Source organism: Cygnus atratus, chromosome 2, assembly GCF_013377495.2.
Source record: "Cygnus atratus isolate AKBS03 ecotype Queensland, Australia chromosome 2, CAtr_DNAZoo_HiC_assembly, whole genome shotgun sequence".
Taxonomy (NCBI): Eukaryota; Metazoa; Chordata; class Aves; order Anseriformes; family Anatidae; genus Cygnus; species Cygnus atratus.
The window spans coordinates 21,503,370-21,521,573 of NC_066363.1; the positions used below are offsets into that span (position 1 = coordinate 21,503,370).

At 36.4% G+C, this 18,204-nt stretch overlaps 1 protein-coding gene across 1 annotated transcript in view; it reads right to left on the bottom strand.

The window, feature by feature from the left end:
- LOC118247482 (macrophage mannose receptor 1-like) overlaps positions 1-18,204 on the bottom strand; it is a 57,376-nt gene that overhangs the window by 12,253 nt on the left and 26,919 nt on the right. The window contains exons 9-22 of the mRNA XM_035545505.2: positions 16,374-16,487; positions 14,993-15,108; positions 13,519-13,667; positions 12,247-12,446; positions 11,639-11,763; positions 10,388-10,475; positions 9,310-9,454; positions 7,722-7,763; positions 7,440-7,603; positions 6,189-6,256; positions 4,924-5,024; positions 4,256-4,398; positions 3,404-3,518; positions 1,342-1,511 (exon numbers count right to left, since the gene is read on the bottom strand). Coding sequence (XP_035401398.1) covers positions 1,342-1,511; positions 3,404-3,518; positions 4,256-4,398; positions 4,924-5,024; positions 6,189-6,256; positions 7,440-7,603; positions 7,722-7,763; positions 9,310-9,454; positions 10,388-10,475; positions 11,639-11,763; positions 12,247-12,446; positions 13,519-13,667; positions 14,993-15,108; positions 16,374-16,487 — 1,740 coding nt within the window. The remainder of the gene's footprint in view (positions 1-1,341; positions 1,512-3,403; positions 3,519-4,255; positions 4,399-4,923; positions 5,025-6,188; positions 6,257-7,439; positions 7,604-7,721; positions 7,764-9,309; positions 9,455-10,387; positions 10,476-11,638; positions 11,764-12,246; positions 12,447-13,518; positions 13,668-14,992; positions 15,109-16,373; positions 16,488-18,204) is intronic.

Genomic DNA, 18,204 nt, shown 5'->3' on the forward strand with positions numbered 1-18,204 from the left:
TTACAAATGGTTTTGTGCAATGGAACATCCATGCTTATTTTATTCCATTTTCTTAGTTATTTTTGCTGTCCAGGACGAGATGCACAGAGAAAAACTTCATTTGCAAGTGAAATGCATTAAGACTTAAATCTTTCCAATTGAACAGTTTCGTAGAACTTTTTATTAACTGTGACAAGTTCTTATTTTGCTGAGGTCAAGTAAAAATAAATTTAAAATTTATAAAATAGGGGCTTTACTAGTTTTCACAGATGACTTCATAGAAACCCTGCTAGTTTTCACCAAAAAAAAAAATATATATATATATATACATATATATACTGCTCCTTCCAAAAGTAACATTTTAAGGTTGCTTTTCTATTTTTATTGTCCCAAATTTTCCTCCTCCATTAGGGATAAGAAGCTCAGAGGTGATGCTTCCAAAAAAAAGGAAAAGGACATTGTACATAAAACTAAGACTTCTATGGTAAGAATTCCATTCAAGAGAAATATAGCTAGTATTGTAATATGCTGTAGTTCCATAGCACAGATGTAAGATACAAATATGTAAGATTAAAGAGAGGGACTCTGTGACCTATCAGATCAGTTTGCACGACAGAGAAATAGGGGAAGTTTTTTGCTTTTTTTTTTCTCTCCCCATAAAGCCTGAATGGCTAGCTTTTTACAGAAACATGTCCTTCCTGCAAACGTGAATGACAAATTTTGCTTGCATGAACAGTAGGGAAGGTTTTCCTGTAAATGATTCTTGCAAGCTGCATGCCAACTGAGAAACCCTCGAAGTTCAGGCACAACTATGGTCAAAGGACTAGGAGGATGTGCTCATTCAGTGCATTTTTGGGGCAATGCCACAAGGCAGGAATCCCACCATCTTTTTGGAAAAGTGTATTAATTAGAAAAGGCAGGACAAACACAGGTGCCATGCAGCCTTCATGGACACAGAAAATTGAAATCTGAAAGTAATCTTTGTATGAGCACTCTACAGATCCTATCAACAGCTAATACAGCAACTTCGCAAGGGCTCAGAGCCCTTCACTCTATTTCGATTTGTGAGTGACATGTATAAGAAGGATTGCAATTAACTATTATACCAATGAAATATGTAGCACCATGTAAACCACTTTAAATAATAGTTTAAAAATGCCAGGTTTCAGGTGGAGGTGGGGGGGGAATGAAAAAAGAAAAATAACAGTGAGGACAGTGCTGTTATTACATTCTTTAGATATGTAAGTAATCATAGTAATCAAGAAACTAGAAAGTCGAACAGAAACATGTCTCAAATCCCAGCAAATGCCTACATGTAATCTAAAATCAAATTTCAGTGGACAGTTTGTGATTGTTATTTACCTGGCCATCATATGAGTATAAACCCATATGTCCTGATGGAAAGCCTTTGGCCCAGTTTGTAAAGTAAACTCCTGTTCCATCTGTCCAGAGGAACCTCAGTTCATGATTTATATCATTTAATCCAATCCATGTGTCAGTAACAAAATCTTTCATATGAAAGGTGAGGAAAGCTAGAGTTTTAAAAGAGAGAGAGAGACAGAAAAAAAAAAGATACTTTTAATGAAGGGTAATTGAACCCAGGTGTAAGGCCTCTGAGAGCTTAAGTATTTTTCTGAAATACAGAACAATTTATTGTTGACGAAACAAACAGGTAAGATGAAAAGGAGTTGACTTTTTAGTTTAATAAACAGGGAATCACATATAAAGCTGTTGCTTTGTGCTAGATACTTCAGCTAAGTATCTAACCTGGTACAGGGATGAATCCCGAAATCATGACAGGAATGCTTTTTAAAATGTCTCAAGGCTTTTTTAAATCCCAGTCCTACAATTGATTTTGAAATATAAAGCCATGTAGATTCCATACATTTCTGATAATCCCACCAGTGTGGTTATGCCACTGTGGCAGCATACAGACAACACAACTGAGCACCAACCACTTGTTTGCCTGCAGCTGTAACAGCAAATGTTTTTCCTCTTACAATGGAATACCTGGGTAATAGCCTGCACTGCCATAACAGGGAGCAGAGTGCACAAGAGAGATGCTTTAAAATGAGTTTCAACAGAACTGTTTATCACAAGTGAATCGATTACCACAGCTTTGCACAGTCCAGGAAGGTGCTTGTGCATCTTAGTGTGGCTAGCTCAAAAACAGAGCAGGCTAGGTCAGCTGGCATTTATCAACCCACTAAACCACAGCGTATCAAAGACTGTGCTAAAATAAATGTATCACGGCTTTTGCCAATTGCTAGTCAACATTAAGACCTCACTCTTCTTTACATTACTGTCTGCTCTACCAACCATTCACCTTGCCTTAGTCTTTTAAAATGAATGCAACTTACCTTTCCAGGAATAAGACCTATAGATTTCTTTGCCAAATGTTAATATTGTCAATCTGCCAGGAACTGTAACAGGAATTCAAGCTTTTATATCTTGCCAGTAATAACAATAGTATTGTGCTAATAGCTTTATTGGTCATTTCTCTGTTAATAGCTTTATTGGTCATTTCTCTGTTATCTAGAATTCAAGCCCTGTGCATGAACCACCTGAGAAACCTATTCTGCAGGTTATGTCAGATAAGGATTTAACTATGTTTGAAAAGTGAAAATCTGATTCTTCATGTCTTCACATGTGGAAAATGTAAGTAGTGCTAAAGTCATGTTAGCAGTCTAAATTTAAACTAGTTAATTGCTCAGACTACAACAATGACTTGTTTTACAGTAGCTGATTTTTCAGTATGCTCTTTTAAGTTCACAAACAGTTTGTGGTGTGCAGCATTTGTTTCTCGTCACTGCAGTATAAAAGTAAAAAACAGTATTGCTAAAAAGAGGGTGTTATTACCATCTATCAAAATCTTTCCCAATTTTTAATTTGAATGTGTGCCATGTTTATTGAAACATGGGGTAATTTCCCTCTGCTCATCTCCCCCAGTCACCGATGTGGCTCTTGTGATCATTAAAATCAACTTCTCTAGGGAAAAGAAGAACATCTATGTTGTGAGTTGTGGGGAGGTGTATGAGCAGTCAAACCTCTGCCCCAAACAGCCCAGAGACAGAGAGTTCTAATCCCAAAGGTGTTCTGCTTGAGTTAATATGGAAAGACACGCAGCGAGTTAATGCCCCCTAGTGAAACTACATCACTTGGAATGGATCGTGCTGGGTCCAGCTGGCAGACAAAGCATTATTTTGGCTGCCAAGATAATATACACACATATCTAAGCCAACATCAGAATTCTGTAGATTCATGTGTAGATTCCACTGTAAATTTCTAAATACTGTATATTTTGGAACCCAAATCAGATGTGCAAACATCATTCAAATGCTGCCCATATTTATACAAATACAACAGGCATCCTGTAAAGATTAAATGCCATTTCATCTAGTTGCTATAGAACTAATCACAGTACCTTGCACTTGTTCATTAGAGATAGTGGCCAGGTTTCCTCCTAAATTCATACAAGCTGTTCGTGCAGCATGCCAAGTGACACGTTCATCTTCTGTAGATCCAAATATTTTGTAACACTAAAACATGAACAAATTCTCCATATATTATCTTTACTCCAACATCTCTTACAGATTGAAAATCACTGCTTCAAGCAAAGCAGGATGGTGAAAAGGCAGTAAAATAACAGATTTATCTAGAAAAAAAACACATTCAACTTAAAGCAAGCTTTTTGTGCTGGTCCATTTTCTACATAAAATTTAATGTTTCAAGAAAATGTTTTGCTAAACAAGACATATAATAGATTTGATCTGAAATTGCTAAATAGTAATAAGCAAAACTGACTTTTATAGACAGCCAACTAATATTGGTAAATTCTACATGACTGGTATTAGTCTGCCTGTTTTTTGTTGTTCATTTTTTATTTAACTCTACAAAACATATCACAGTGTTAAAGTCAAGAAAGACAAAATATATTCATTACTGAAAGAACATTATGATTTGGTTAAAATCAAAGTGTCAATACTTCAAGAACTCTCTCTAAATTCTTTAGGAAAATCATATCAAAAGGTTTGAAGAGATGACTAGAGAATGACTCTCATAAACTACAACTAAATATGCTTATACACCACTTCTAATGAAGTGTTAAAAAGCAAAATAGTGGATGGGCAAACAAAGCAAAGCGCGTAGGCGTCAACCAGCTCTCTGGAACAAATAATATTTTATTCTAATAAGAAACAGTATTATTAAATCATTCCTTTGCTTTCTATTTAACGTTCTGCCAAACACCCAACATGCTCTTTATCTGTTATGGTACCTTGTTCTGAAAGGAAAGCCAAGCTGGATGACATCCTCTTGGAGCTGAAACTGTTGTTGGAGGAACTGTTGAGTTTATGGAACTGTTGTGCCTTTCACATATGTAGGGATTTGGATAACCACAGTTTATATCATTCCAAAATCCTGAATGTAAGATAAATGTGGAACTGTATGACACCATAGTCAGCATTGTTTAAATCAAAAACAATTTCATTCATTCTAAAAAAAAGTTGAGAGACAAGATCAAATCCTCAGAGTCTCTCAGTTTATTTTCATCCTGTAACAGCATCTAGGATAAATACACCACTTCATACACACTGTAATTACAGTGTTGAAAGCAGTGTAGAAATAGGTACTAGAGATATCAATTTTGTAGTGGCATACTAGGCCAATTTTAATAAAAAAAATATAAAACAGTTGTATAGCAGTCATAACCACAGACCTCTATTAGTGCTTCCTCATGTTAGACTTCAGGTAAACACAGGAACACAGGAGTCTTAAGTCCTGTAATAGTATAATAGTAAGGTCTTCTACTACAACATTATGGGAAAGAACAAAAAAAAAAAAGAGAGAGAAGAAAAGAATGGGTACCTCTCACCTCTCAGAAGAAAAAAGTTATGACACAAACACACAAACAATGAAATTCAGTAACAATGACAGAGAACTCACCTAAATTCTTATACATGACTACACAGTTTTCATCATTATTTGCAAAGTTAGGTTCATGTGGTGCCCATGCCAAATAATTCACTGGGGTGCCATCCATCCAGCTTAAGAAAAACAATTCAACAAAACATTTCTTTAGCATATAAGTAGGACTGCTTCCATGTTAGAAAAAGTTATTCTCCAGCATGTTTAATACAGCTGCTCATAGTTTAAGGTGTAATGTTTGACCAATTTGCCTCCCTGCTAATTGCACTAAACATACTGTCTGTGCAAAGATATGGGATGTGTGCTGAAGCTGTGCTTACTCTGAATTTATACAATACACTGACAATTTGCAGCTGATGGAATAATACCCAAAATCACCATTTAGGCCAACATGAAAGCCAGACACTATTTCAGCATGAGAGAGCCCAGGTGCTCACCATTTCCCACCAAGTCATACATTCACTTTGCCTATTACAGAGAAGAGATTTTAGTCATAACACTAACCAAATGTTTAATCATTTCCCCATGCAGAGGAAAAATTGTGAGGTCATGACAAACCGCCTACAAGGCAATTCCTGTGACAATTTTCCCTCCCCACAAGGTAAAATAGAAATACTGAAAAAGTTGTACATCAGTGTAGATTAAACCATCAAGAAAAAATTATAGCCAGGCAATCAAATATTAATGTGAAGATATATATCTATTGGACTGCAACTGACAGAGATGCCCAGAGAGCCCTTTATGTCTTCAGGCACACACACCAGCTACTTCACTTAAGCACATATTCATCTTATGGTCACTATAAAAGGATTTGATCCTTTCTTAAATAAAAAAAATTCACTAGTATCAACAGGGAATTTTTATTTTTTAAAAATTCCTTATATTAGCTATATTTTACTGGAGTATGGGCAAGGCAGTCAACAGAGCAGGGCAAATTTCAAATCAAGCTTTTTTCATTCCATAAAAAATATAGAACAACAGTATTATTAGTAGGGTGAGTATGCCTAACAAAAGAAGAGAGATTCAAAATAAAGTGGATTAAATGTAATGATGCACTGTGATATATTTAATACAGAATACATTTTTACAACCTTCATAACCAAAACCATCAAGCATGAAATACCAATCCCAGGGAATTCAGAGTAAAAACACGAGAACATTCTCATTCACTTTGATAGGCCACAATTTCATAAAAGCATTTCATATTTTTTTCTCTGCTCAATAGATTTCTTCTTTCTTGATTTCAAAGCACAATGCAAGCTTGATGGTTCTCATTGACCTACCTTGTCTTTTGATCAACACTCAGTTGTAAACCAATGAAATATGAATCCTCTTTGCCGTTTTTCAAGATCTAGAATATAATGATTAAAATTGTATACACTTCCTCTTTTTATCACAGAAATCTGTTATGTTAATAATGAGTAATATACTATTTATAAACAGGGGTTATGAGTTGCTATATCCTCTAGCTACAATGCTAAAGTTAAAGCAGCTCACAGCTGACAGTCCTCAGACAACTTCACCATTGGCCAAAAAGCTTGGTTACTATATCATCATTTCTTACTTGAAAGTCAGTGAAATCATCAACTCTTGCACAGCCTCTGTGGTAGATATCTGGCAAATACTCTGCAAGAAACAAACCCTCCTACAATTTGGATGTCAGTTAATATAGGCTCTTGTGTCATCTCACTGACACTTTTCAGCCACTTTAGGAAAAGATTTAAGTAGTTCAAATCTGACTTTTAAGCATGTTAATGATTTAAAGAAGTTGGTCTCAAGACAGCAAACAGGTAACTAACCCCCAGTCACCTAGGAAACATCATTTAAAAATTCTTTGACCATAATCCATGACTCAAGTTTTTCCCTCATAATTATAATCCATACGAGGTGGCAAAGGGGCAAACTTGAGAACCAAAAAGATGCTGCTAGGTAGGCTACAACTCAGATATACTGACAAGTTCAAAAGCCAATCTTCTGAGAGTTGCATGTAAATTAATAGCTGGTTTTGATTTGCTACTTAATACTTTGAGTTTTTCTGTTGACCTTCACTTTCAGTTAACCCACCTGCATTACAGAACTGTAGCTCAACTTACTTCTTGCTAAAATGAAGCCACAGATTAATTAAAATTAAACATTAAGATTTACCTTAACACATAAGCAGTTGCAGATAGATATAACGGACTTGATCTTTTTCGTTCCCTTCAAACTCAGGAAAGCCTATGATTCTATCATTCACTGCTAACATGGTGTAACTTCCACATTGTGTAATTTAAAAGCGGATAATGATTTCTTTAATGCTTACTGTGCTTATTTCTGTAAAAAATCCTGGACCAACTTAGACCCTGTCTCAGACAGGAAACAATCTAAGAAAAGACTTGGATTTGTCCTTCATTTTCATCTGGCTTAATGTCATTGGAATTTCACTGACTTCGCTTTCATAAAACTTGTAGGGAAAACAACAGGTTGAAAAAGATTTGTGCCCACAATCACTTGCTCTGGATAATTTATTCCATAATATTAGTGATTTTTCTTACATATTGCCAGAGGAACTTTCTTTCACTTTCACTCTCGATGACAGCAAGGTCTCCAAAGTTCTTTTTGCAAAACTCACGACCTTTTTCCATAGGAACACTCTCTGTGCTGAAATAATAATGTTTGTCTTCATGTATAATCCATCCATCCTCAGTAGTCGTGTACTCTGTAAAATAAATACTAAGCTAACTATATTGTTCCTGAGGTACAAATATTCTAATTAGTAGAATTGTAAAAATGCATTTAAACACACACACACAAAAAGTAAAAGCAATAACACTTACTGGGTGCAGGAGATTCTGTTGGTTCAGGCTTTACACTTGCTCCTGTAAGAAAAAAAAATATTTATTAGGACTGTACACTTCCTGCTGTAAGAGAAAGTGTTTACCATGACTGATGGGCAAGTTTTTCTCTTGACATTGAATTTTAGTGTTAGCAATGGATTTAACATCAAAATCTAGAGGGAATTAAGTGGCCTACATCTCTTATTTTCAGCCAAATTTAAATACATATTCTTATTCCCTTAGGCTCTAAATATAAGCTATCCCTAATGCACAAGGTATTATAAATTACCTTGAAATTTGTCTGAATTGTGTAATTATATTTGGTATTCACTGGATGCTGAAAACCTCATGTCCCAAAGCATTAACGCTCATCTTCCCCTCCCTCCTTTCCCCAGGTCATGTATACACAAATTCTGGCTTAAACCAGAGATAGCATGAATGAAGCTGGGTGATCTTCTTCCATGGTGCCACAGCTACCAGAGTGATGTTGTTTCCATCTTCTCTGAGAAGAAAGAGCTTCTAAAAAAATTCCATAGAAAAAATCCCACTGGAAAAAGATATGCTGCCAATAAATTAACTGGTTCTTTCTAACAAGAAGATTTCATGCTAAAGAATTCCCCTAGTTGTTTTGGTTATGGCATGACAGAGATAGCATCATGGAGGTCATCAGCATCTCAGGAAAACAATTTCTAAAACAGGACATCTCTCACTGTATAGGTTTACCCATTTACTTTGTGGTAAGAACAGTCTTATAGATATTGGCACTTAATAAAATATTCTCTGTCCAAGAAATCCTTTTACCAACATAAAGCAGATCTGATGGTTTATTGTCCATAACCCAAGAAGGCATATTTATTTTGCACCCTGCCCTCCCAATATATGAATGTGGTAAAAAGCTTAACTAAGTATTTTCCAAAATACTCAAAGGTAGTTAGATGTGCTGTTTGTGGAACTCAGAATTTCCCTAAATTACAAATTTTGTCTTGTTGTTTTCAGAAAATTAAAAGAATCCAAAATTAGATTTCGAGAGGACTTTGCAAGAAATCAACAAATGAATAACAAAACCCAGCCAAAGTAAAATAAAATATCCCCAAATCAGGCTGCATCTTGCAATTATAGATTCAATTAGCCAAGGCCAAGCCAAGCCAAGCACCTAAGCCAAGTAAAAGAGGGAGTTTTCACATATAAAAATTCAAGTATGTGAACTGATTTGTGAACCATTTTCTTATAACTTGAAGCTCAACTCACAAAAAAAATAAAAAGAACACAAAATACCATTTGTTGGAGAAAGCATGGATTGAGACGTAAACATAAATATTCAAAGTAACATTTCCTATTTTTGAGGAATCACATTGTTCTTTCTGAAATCACAGAGAAAGATCAGTAAGAATTCCCAGCAGGGTGCCACACAGGCTCTGTATCTTCAAATACAGTGGTAAATCCTTATGCCACTTTCATATTTCACCTTCCACAGGGAACCATTCTGATAAACACATTTTGAAAATTTTTGTTTCTCAAAGTTAAGGGAAAAAAAATCAACCAAGAATCCTTTCTTATTATAATAATACGCAGAAGGAAGCAATAATACCTTTTCTTATCTGGCAAATCCATCCATATAGATAATCACAGTGCCTGTCATTCCAAAGCATACTGGAATCGCCACTGATCTCTGCACAAAGTTCAATTCCTTGATAATTATTGGGTTCTCCAAAGCCCCAGTTTTCATACCTCACCTATGAAAGAAAAGGTTTTGTGAGGATTCTGGTGTACAGCAAGATAATAAGAAAGATACAGCATCAAAAGACACACCTAAAATCTGTTCCTACTGTCAGTCTGTAAGATAGGAGGAAACTAGAACTTCCCCCTGCAAATGCTGACATTTCAAATTTGTTTTCAGATTGCAACTGGACCACAGCTTAGATAACTTTTTTCTTTTCACACTTGGAAGAATATTGACATCTTTTTCAGGATATAAATTCTGTAAAATTCATCTATCTAACAACAATGATACATGCTACATGTTGCTATTAAATTAATTACATATCCTATACAAGTAAAATAATAGGCCATTGCTGAGACACAACAAAAATGTTGGAATTTTACTCACAAAAATACTGTTATTCTAATTCTAACTTTCCTGTATGAATTCCAATTTCAGTTTTCTCTATGGTAAACTTCCATCAATATATTTTGACCAACCTTGAATGAAATGCAACCTCATCTCTAGAACCACTTTTGTTTCTACAGTTTTCTACACTGGCGTAAGAAATTGCCTTCAGCTCCATGGAATATAGGTCATTTCAGATCAAGAGCTAATTAGCAAAGAAGAGAAATACTAATGATGGACTATTTTACTGAATATATATATATGTATTGATAATAAACTATATTTACTCAATATACTCAATTATATATATATCTCCTTTTTTTCATCTACATGAATTTAACTTTCTCAATAATTAAATGCACATTTTCTTATAAAAAAATCAGTATTTTTAGTCAAAAAAATCAAGCCATGAAAAGCTATTCATAAGCTTTCCTAAAGAGAACATGACACAGGAGAGGATTATGATTAAACATGAAATTACACACAGACATCTCCACCACACACAGTTGAGAAACACAGGGAATGCAAAATAACAGCTGTGAATAATTAAACCACTCACCGGAGATCCATCGCTCCAAACAAAGCCATCATCAGGATTCAAATAATATAAACCCATCCAGAAATGCTGGTGGTAATAACCATTGTTCCTAAACAAAAATAATAAACATCTAATTTATAAGAAGTTTAAACATAAGAACAAAGCTAATAAGGGCATTACAATATTTTTAAAATCTATCATTCACAACAGCTGATAAACTTCTGTAAAAATCCTTAAAGCTGTTAGAAACAATAATGAGGGAGGACAACAATTAAAACACAACTCTCTCTAGCTCTTAGCACTCGACATTAACTCAGACAATTTGAAACACTGGCCAAGACTTTTTTCAGAAAGTGTCCATCCAATCCAACTGCTGAAAATCTGATAAGGCTGTTTAATACTTTTCTCTAATAGTCCAATATCTACTGTTTCTCATTTTGTCTTTAAAGGCACTTACAGTATCCAAGCTGAAAAATATTTGCTGCAGTTGAACTTCATTAAAAAAAATAGCATCTTAAACGAATTCTTGTCTACAAGCAGACACACTTTACTGATTTCTCAGAATTTATTGAGTCAATATATGGTAACGCAGCACCTGAGACTTCTTCCTTTCCAGAAGTACATAGCTGGGATTCTAGTACGGTTGTAGTATTTTACAAGGCTACCATGTCTCAGTCATGCTTTCTAGATAGACAGATAGGTATGTGCTCATTGAGCCCAGCCTCTTCAGGTCATATCACAAGTGTTACCTTTCTAACAGTACTTGAACACGTTCAGAAATCTTTCACCTATTTTTTACAATTCAGGGACCTATAAACTTTATTTACTTTCCGTCTATGGAAAAAAATGAATCTGAAGTTGCCTCTGCTTCCTGATTTGTTCATAAAATAATGAAACAAAACACTGACCAGATTTATATCATGACTGTTTCCCTGTTTGTACATTTGCTTATGCCAAACCAACTGGCATCTGAGGTAATTTTATAATATCCACAAATCCAAATGAAATATTTTTATATCTGATCATAAATGTTGTCTCAGCGAGGTATCCTGCCAATCTCACAATAGCATTAGCTTCTGGGGTGACTGCCACTAGTCATATTACAACTGCTATTTCATCAGCTCCGCTTTCTTGCTGTGTGTTTGATACAGGTGCTGATAATAAATCAAGACTACCTTATACTGAAGTAAAAATGCAGACCTAAAATGAAATATTTCAGAAAGATCAAAAGGGTAGTTGAAGCGGATGGATGACCACGCCACAGATACTCACGCAATAGAACGCCATATCACGTACTGTTCTTCTTTACCATTAATGGAGGCCAGATCTCCTCCTATAGTTCGACAAAACTGTTGAGATTCAAGCCATGTTTTCTTTTGCTCTCCTTTTGAAAAAGGCTAAAGAGAGCATATTTTGCAATCAGATATAGTAGACCATACAGATCACAACAAAAAGAAACACCAGCAACACAAAAGCAATTCATTTACAATTAACTTGTTCAGTGGGGATTACAGAAACTTGGAATATAAGGTTAATGAGCATTCATCTGTGTGAGAAACGGGTTTCACGTGAGTGTCTTTGAGGCAAGTTAGCAGACTACATTGCTGACAGCAGTATCTGCTCCAAGACAACAGACAGAGAAAGGTACTTTCAATCTTAACAGACCACGGATAGGAAATTAAGCTCAGAAGATCAGACCTCAAGATCAGGCTTTAGAGGAGTAAACAAAGCCATAAGCATTCAATAAAAAGGAACAAGACCTCCACATATAATCCATAAATATGCTTATGAAACAGCAAAGCTTCTGTAAAACAATTTTTATTGCATATAAACACAGCAAATAGAAACTACCTTAACACAGAACTAAGCAACATACTTACTTTGAAACAGAAGCTGATACGATTGTTTGAGTCCCAGCCTTCTGGACACCTGGGAACAGGAGTAGTTGTAGGAACAGGTGGTGGCGTCACTCCCTCTGCCCACACTTTACATAAGAATTTTGCCTTTTCTTCACATTTTATTACATCCCATAATCCACCCGCAATTCCAGTTCTCATGGCAACACAGCCTGGCTTTCTTCCTGGTTGTAAACAGGAATGCATAAAAGCAGCATTTCAGGGGTCACTGCAAACTTAGAAAACTTCATATTCTGTGATGATGGAAATAAATTCTTTTTCTGTACAGAGTTAAAAATGTTTCAAATTCATGAAAACAGCAAAAGGTTAAAAAAAAAAACTGTTGTTCACCCATATCTGAGACATTTAATTGTGCCTCACATCAACTCACATCAACCTCCAAGCAACATCATAACCTGCAATTCTACTAATTCTCCCCTGAAACTGAAGATATGTTTAGAGCTATTTTCTCAAATTTGTCTCATTTGACTATGATTTTCAAAAACGAGCTGGCTATGTGCAGACCTACTGTTGGCTTCACAGTCTATGTAGTTTTAGCACTCCACCTGACACATTTAAATCAGCATTTAAAGCACTGCAATTAATGAGGATCAGAGGATCTCCTGAAAGCCAAATACAACACACCAGAATCTTGAATGCTAGAGACCATCCTCTTTCTGATGTGACGATGTGACCGTGTCAGAGATAAAAAGGCTTCCCATCCCAATGTTTCATTAGAAGAGGTAAAAATAGCAAGGTTTTCATCAACAAAACTTAGTAAATAAGGAAATCAAACTCATCTAGAAAAGATATTAACTAAAAAAGACTAAACACAAACCTTCCTCTTGTCCTTTCCCACAATCCCATTTTCTCTAAGACCAGAGACTTTATGTGTGCTGTGATCTCACACACTTCAAAGCATGCAGTGAGCAAGTGGACTATGAGATATGCTGCACAGGCAGGGCTTGCAAGCAAGGCAAAGCGTGTCTGCAGAGATTGACCTTATAGAGTAGTACATGCGGAATGGAAGTAAATCAGTTTAAAGTTTTTTCTGAGCTCACATTAAAAACTCACTTGAGCACCATGCAGGAAGTTAGCAACAGCATTGCATGCTTGAGAGAGCAGAGAGAGATACTTGAGAGCAATCGCTCAGTATACCACCAGGAAGGGGTTATGGACTGAAATAAAAAAAAACACAAGTGGCCAGCGATGTTTTCTGAGCACTGTACTCATTAAAGAGTATAGAGTCATAGCTACCAGGCATTTCAGAATTCCAGTGTGTAAATAAGACAGATTCGCCATTAGCCCACTTGAAAGTTCCCTTTTCTTCTACATCCGAAAGTCCAATCCAAAAGTATCTTTCTGTTCTCAGCCCAACCAGGCTAGTCAGGTAGGCTTGTTCATATCTGTTCAAAAGAACACAACTGTTAAATTAATACCACTAAAATATTTTTTAAAGCTGTTAATAGTTCCTTATTTTCTCAGAATTACCTTTGTACTTTCTTGAAATAATGTTTTAGATGGATCTACTTGAACAAACCAAATAATAAAACATTCATAATATTTATTTTGTAAGTTTGAATACCAGAATATTCTGTCTTCTCTTCTGATGTCCAATAAAGAAAGTGGTATAAGGGTGGACTGACTATAAATTGGAGAGGATATGGGAAGGAAGAAACTTTACAGGACTTAACTGGAATATTACTGTATTACTGAGAGTTTCTGATACCACTGAATTTAATGAATTCTTGCTACAGACAAATCCAAAACCAGAAAACTCAGGACTACTAGGGAAACAAAATAAACTGAAGGCCAGAGTAGTATGACACTTAACTGTTAAATTAAGGAAAATCCCAAATTAGATCCAATGATCACACCTGAAAAGTTATGTTCGGAAACAAACCTATAAAGAGGCAAAATTTGCCATAGTTTATTACAGTGTTTAAACAAACAGCTTTTGCAAAATCGGAGCAAATTAAAAAAAGGCTTCCCCATAAAAACATATAGCCTAAAGACCACATTATCGTTAAACAATTTTTATCACAGCTGCAGTGCCACCTACATTTAGAGAGTTACAATCCACAACAGATTTTTCAGGCCAGAACACATCTATTTAAATCATAATGAAGCAAGTAAGCCAAAGCGTAAAGCACTGAGTCAACTGCAGGTGCAGTGAGCTTCGTTTCTTAACCCTATCTCATTTTCACAATATGCCATATTCAATAATGTGTATCAGCTGCTCAGAAATTTAGCACAGTCTGAACCCTGATGGAATTGTGATGGATTTTCAGGCACCAAGCCCTTCCATCCTCATTTGGATTCTCATTTTAACTTTGAATAAGTAGCTCAGTTCTGAAAAGTGCAGATAGGTGAAACTGATGTTCTCTTGCTCATTCGAACTAACTTTTGAGAAGAATTCAGAATCATTCTGTGTACTACACTGAAGTAAACTCATCCTCAATCCACTGCAATTAAAGAAAGAAAATAAAATTATATTATTTTCCTCAGCATAACCACCTATAGCAATGATTTTACAGACATTGCCTATTTTTACTACAAACTGAATTCCTGGATTTGAATACATACGCAAAAACTTTTAGAAATTCTGTATCTTCAGACAGCTGTCCTCTCAAGCAAGATTGTCATCCAATCAAAATCTTTATTTTGATATTCTGATGATGTTAGATGTTAAATACTCAGGGGGCCCCTCATGCAAGCAGTTTTCACATACCTGTCTTCAACAGTTGCTAAAAAAGCCTTATGCCTTGCACAGGTTTGATTTGCTTGAGAAAATGATACAAATGTATTTCCAATGAAGTAACAATAAAAGCCATGTCTTTTCCAGCCCTGTGAAAATAAACATTAAGTGATCACATATGTTATAGCTTTTCTAAACTGCTTATCAAAAATAAATCAATAATGTAAAAAATATGAAAAAAATTATTTATGACACTGTCAGCTAACCATTGGACAAAGGAACAATTTAACTGGAAAAGGCAGACTGGAAACAGCCAGAAACAAAGTTTTTAAAGTTCTGATTCATAAAATAATTTTTGGTATATAATGAATTAATAAATCAGTGAATTTCACTTATATAAAGGCATGAGAGGCTTTGTTGTAGGCCTTCAGTGCTCACTATTGGACTGTCTGGCACATGAGCATGCAATCATGAAAACGCTCATGAGAAGTAAATTTCAGCTCGTCTTTTCAGAAAGGAAATGGCACCTCAAATACGTTTGGTTATTATAAACTACCTTTAACACTCTTTTCTAATGTTTTGTCATTCAAATGTCATTAGCTCAGGAATATGCTTGCAGAGGAATAGTTTGCTGGGAGCTACAAGTCACACAAATTTTCTCCAGACGGTCTTAAATTTTTCACCAAGGAGACTTCTTTTCTACCGGTATGCACTTAGTTCTCTAGACAAGGACAGCATACAGAAGCATTAGGATCACTTTATCGTCTCCCAGGGACTCTTTCGCAAATACAGGGAATTAATATCAAAGAATTCTCTGTGGCTGTGTAGAGCAGACTTTGGGGAGAAGGATTCCCTATGACATAACAAGTTACAGCCAATTTCTTGGAACCACTTGTGTCAACAGAACATTACCAAATCAGCAGTAGATCCACTAGCAGTTCAGAAAGAGCACAGTGGATCTATTTTGCTTAGGCACTGGTAACAAATTCTTCAAAGTAAGGAGCACTGCCAGAACAGCATGAAGACAAGCACACCCTTACTGTTGCAAATAATATTTAAGAAAATTGTAGGTAGAGCTGAAGAGCAACTGCTGGTGCAAGCAAATTTCTTACGAAGGCCTGAATGCCAATAACTGAAAAATAGTCTACTGCAGGGACAACACGTTTGAATTTTGCTTGAAGTTCTGGAAAACTAGAGGGAACTTCAAGAGTTAAATGACAGTCAGAGCCTGGATTTATTCATATGTATCACCTCGCCCATCTGTCATAGAAACGAGAAGGCCAACTGTTCTAAGATGACAACACAGAATCCATTTTTTTGTCTCTCTGTCCTTGCAGAGCCATCCAGGTGCTATTTTCTCCTCTTAGTCATTCCTAGCAGCCTGCTCAGCTCTGACAACTTTTCCTTTACTTACTCTCTGGCAGCCCGTGTCAATAGTTTCCTCTTCTGTTGGAGCTTCTGACATGGGTTTCCTTTTACAGATGTAGCCAATTTTCTTTTCACAAGAATGGTCTGCCCAAAATCCATCCTGAACATTAGAACACAACAACACAGTCAAGTTGGATTTAGTTTTCAAAGTACGTGCTCTACGCTTTTAAGTATTTAACAACTTTTTTTATCCTTTAGAGGAAGCAAAACCTACATGTAACTTCAGTAGTAGCCATTCATTCCAACCTCCGTTCTTCTACTGAGGCTGATTCGCCACTGACTTACGCTTTCCTTGATTATTAACCCTGCTGAAAAGTGAGTGCTCTGAGGTGACACCAATACACTATCTTTACAAAGACTACTAATTTAATAACTATGTAGAAGGAAAGGGAGATCACAGAATCATAGAATGGGTTGGGTTGGAAGGGACCTCAAAGATCACCCCCCATGCCATGGGCAGGGACACCTCCCACCAGACCAGGTTGCTCAAAGCCCCATCCAGCCTGGCCTTGGACACCTCCAGGGATGGGGCATCCACAGCTTCTCTGGGCAATCTCTGTCAGTGCCCCACCACCCTCTCAGTGAAGAAATGCTTCCTTATATCTAATCTAAATCTACCCTCTTTTAGTTGAAAACCATTACCCCTTTGTCCTGTCACTACACTCCCTGACAAAGAGTCCCTCTCCTGCTTTCTTGTAGGCCCCCTTTAGGTACTGGAAGAAAGATGTCATCTCTCATTGAAGAAATCCAGTTACAATAGAAAAGAGAAACTTCATTGTAACAATTCCTTAGAAGATGCAAAAAGTTCCTTGTAAAAGTTAGTATTAAGGTCGTTACTCCCCATATTACAGATTCTCAGAAGAAACAATGGCATTCAGTGGGAGCTATACTGAAAGAATGAAACTTCATAGGACCCTATAATTCTGTAAGTTGGACAAAGCATCTACATCCGCATCTAACACTGCCACAGCCACTGCCCAGGAAGCACAGTAAGTGAAGTACAAAAATCCTTGTGCCCTTAAGAATCTGTTTGTTCAGTTACTATGTACACCATGGCCTGGTTGTCGTGGAAGAAATACACATTTACACCCTTGTCACCAGAGCATGACCACTACTGCAACGGAGAAGAATTTTAACGGAGATTATAACCTCACCCCAACTTTGGCCCAGAGAGAACAACCCCAATAAACACACACAGCTCTTCTCAATTTGGTGAGATTTTTATGTTGTAGCCTACACAGTCCTTCCTCTTTCATGGTTATTACTGTGGTTTTGCTCTCCCAAGGTTGTTATTCCAGTTCTCTTCATTTCTTCCTGGAACTGATGATGTGGTCTCTTCTTCTTCTGCTGCTAGTGCTGCACCTGCTAACTCCTCCATGCCCCTCACAGCCAGATGTGTCCCAGGGCTGGCTCCCTCTGCACTCAGTCTCACCTTCTGAACTGGTGTGTTTGTGCACCAGAACAATGCAGACACCTGAATCAGCTGCATGCATACACACCGCTGTTGCTCTTGATAGCACTAAACCTATTGGGAAAAAAAATCCTAATTTCCCTAAATTTAGTGAAGTCTCCTTTTTTTGAGTCCATTAGTCCATTTTGCTACCCTTACACCTTTGGATTCACTTTCCTTCAAATTTTCTTCCATCTTGAGTATCTGTCCTGGTTTCGAATGGGAGAGAGTTAATTTTCTTCATAATGCTGGTGGGATGCTATGTTTTGGAGTTAGCAGGAAAATAATCTTGATGACACACTGATATTTCAGTTGTTGAACAGTGCTTATACTAAATCAAGGACTTTTCAGCTTCTCATACTGCCCT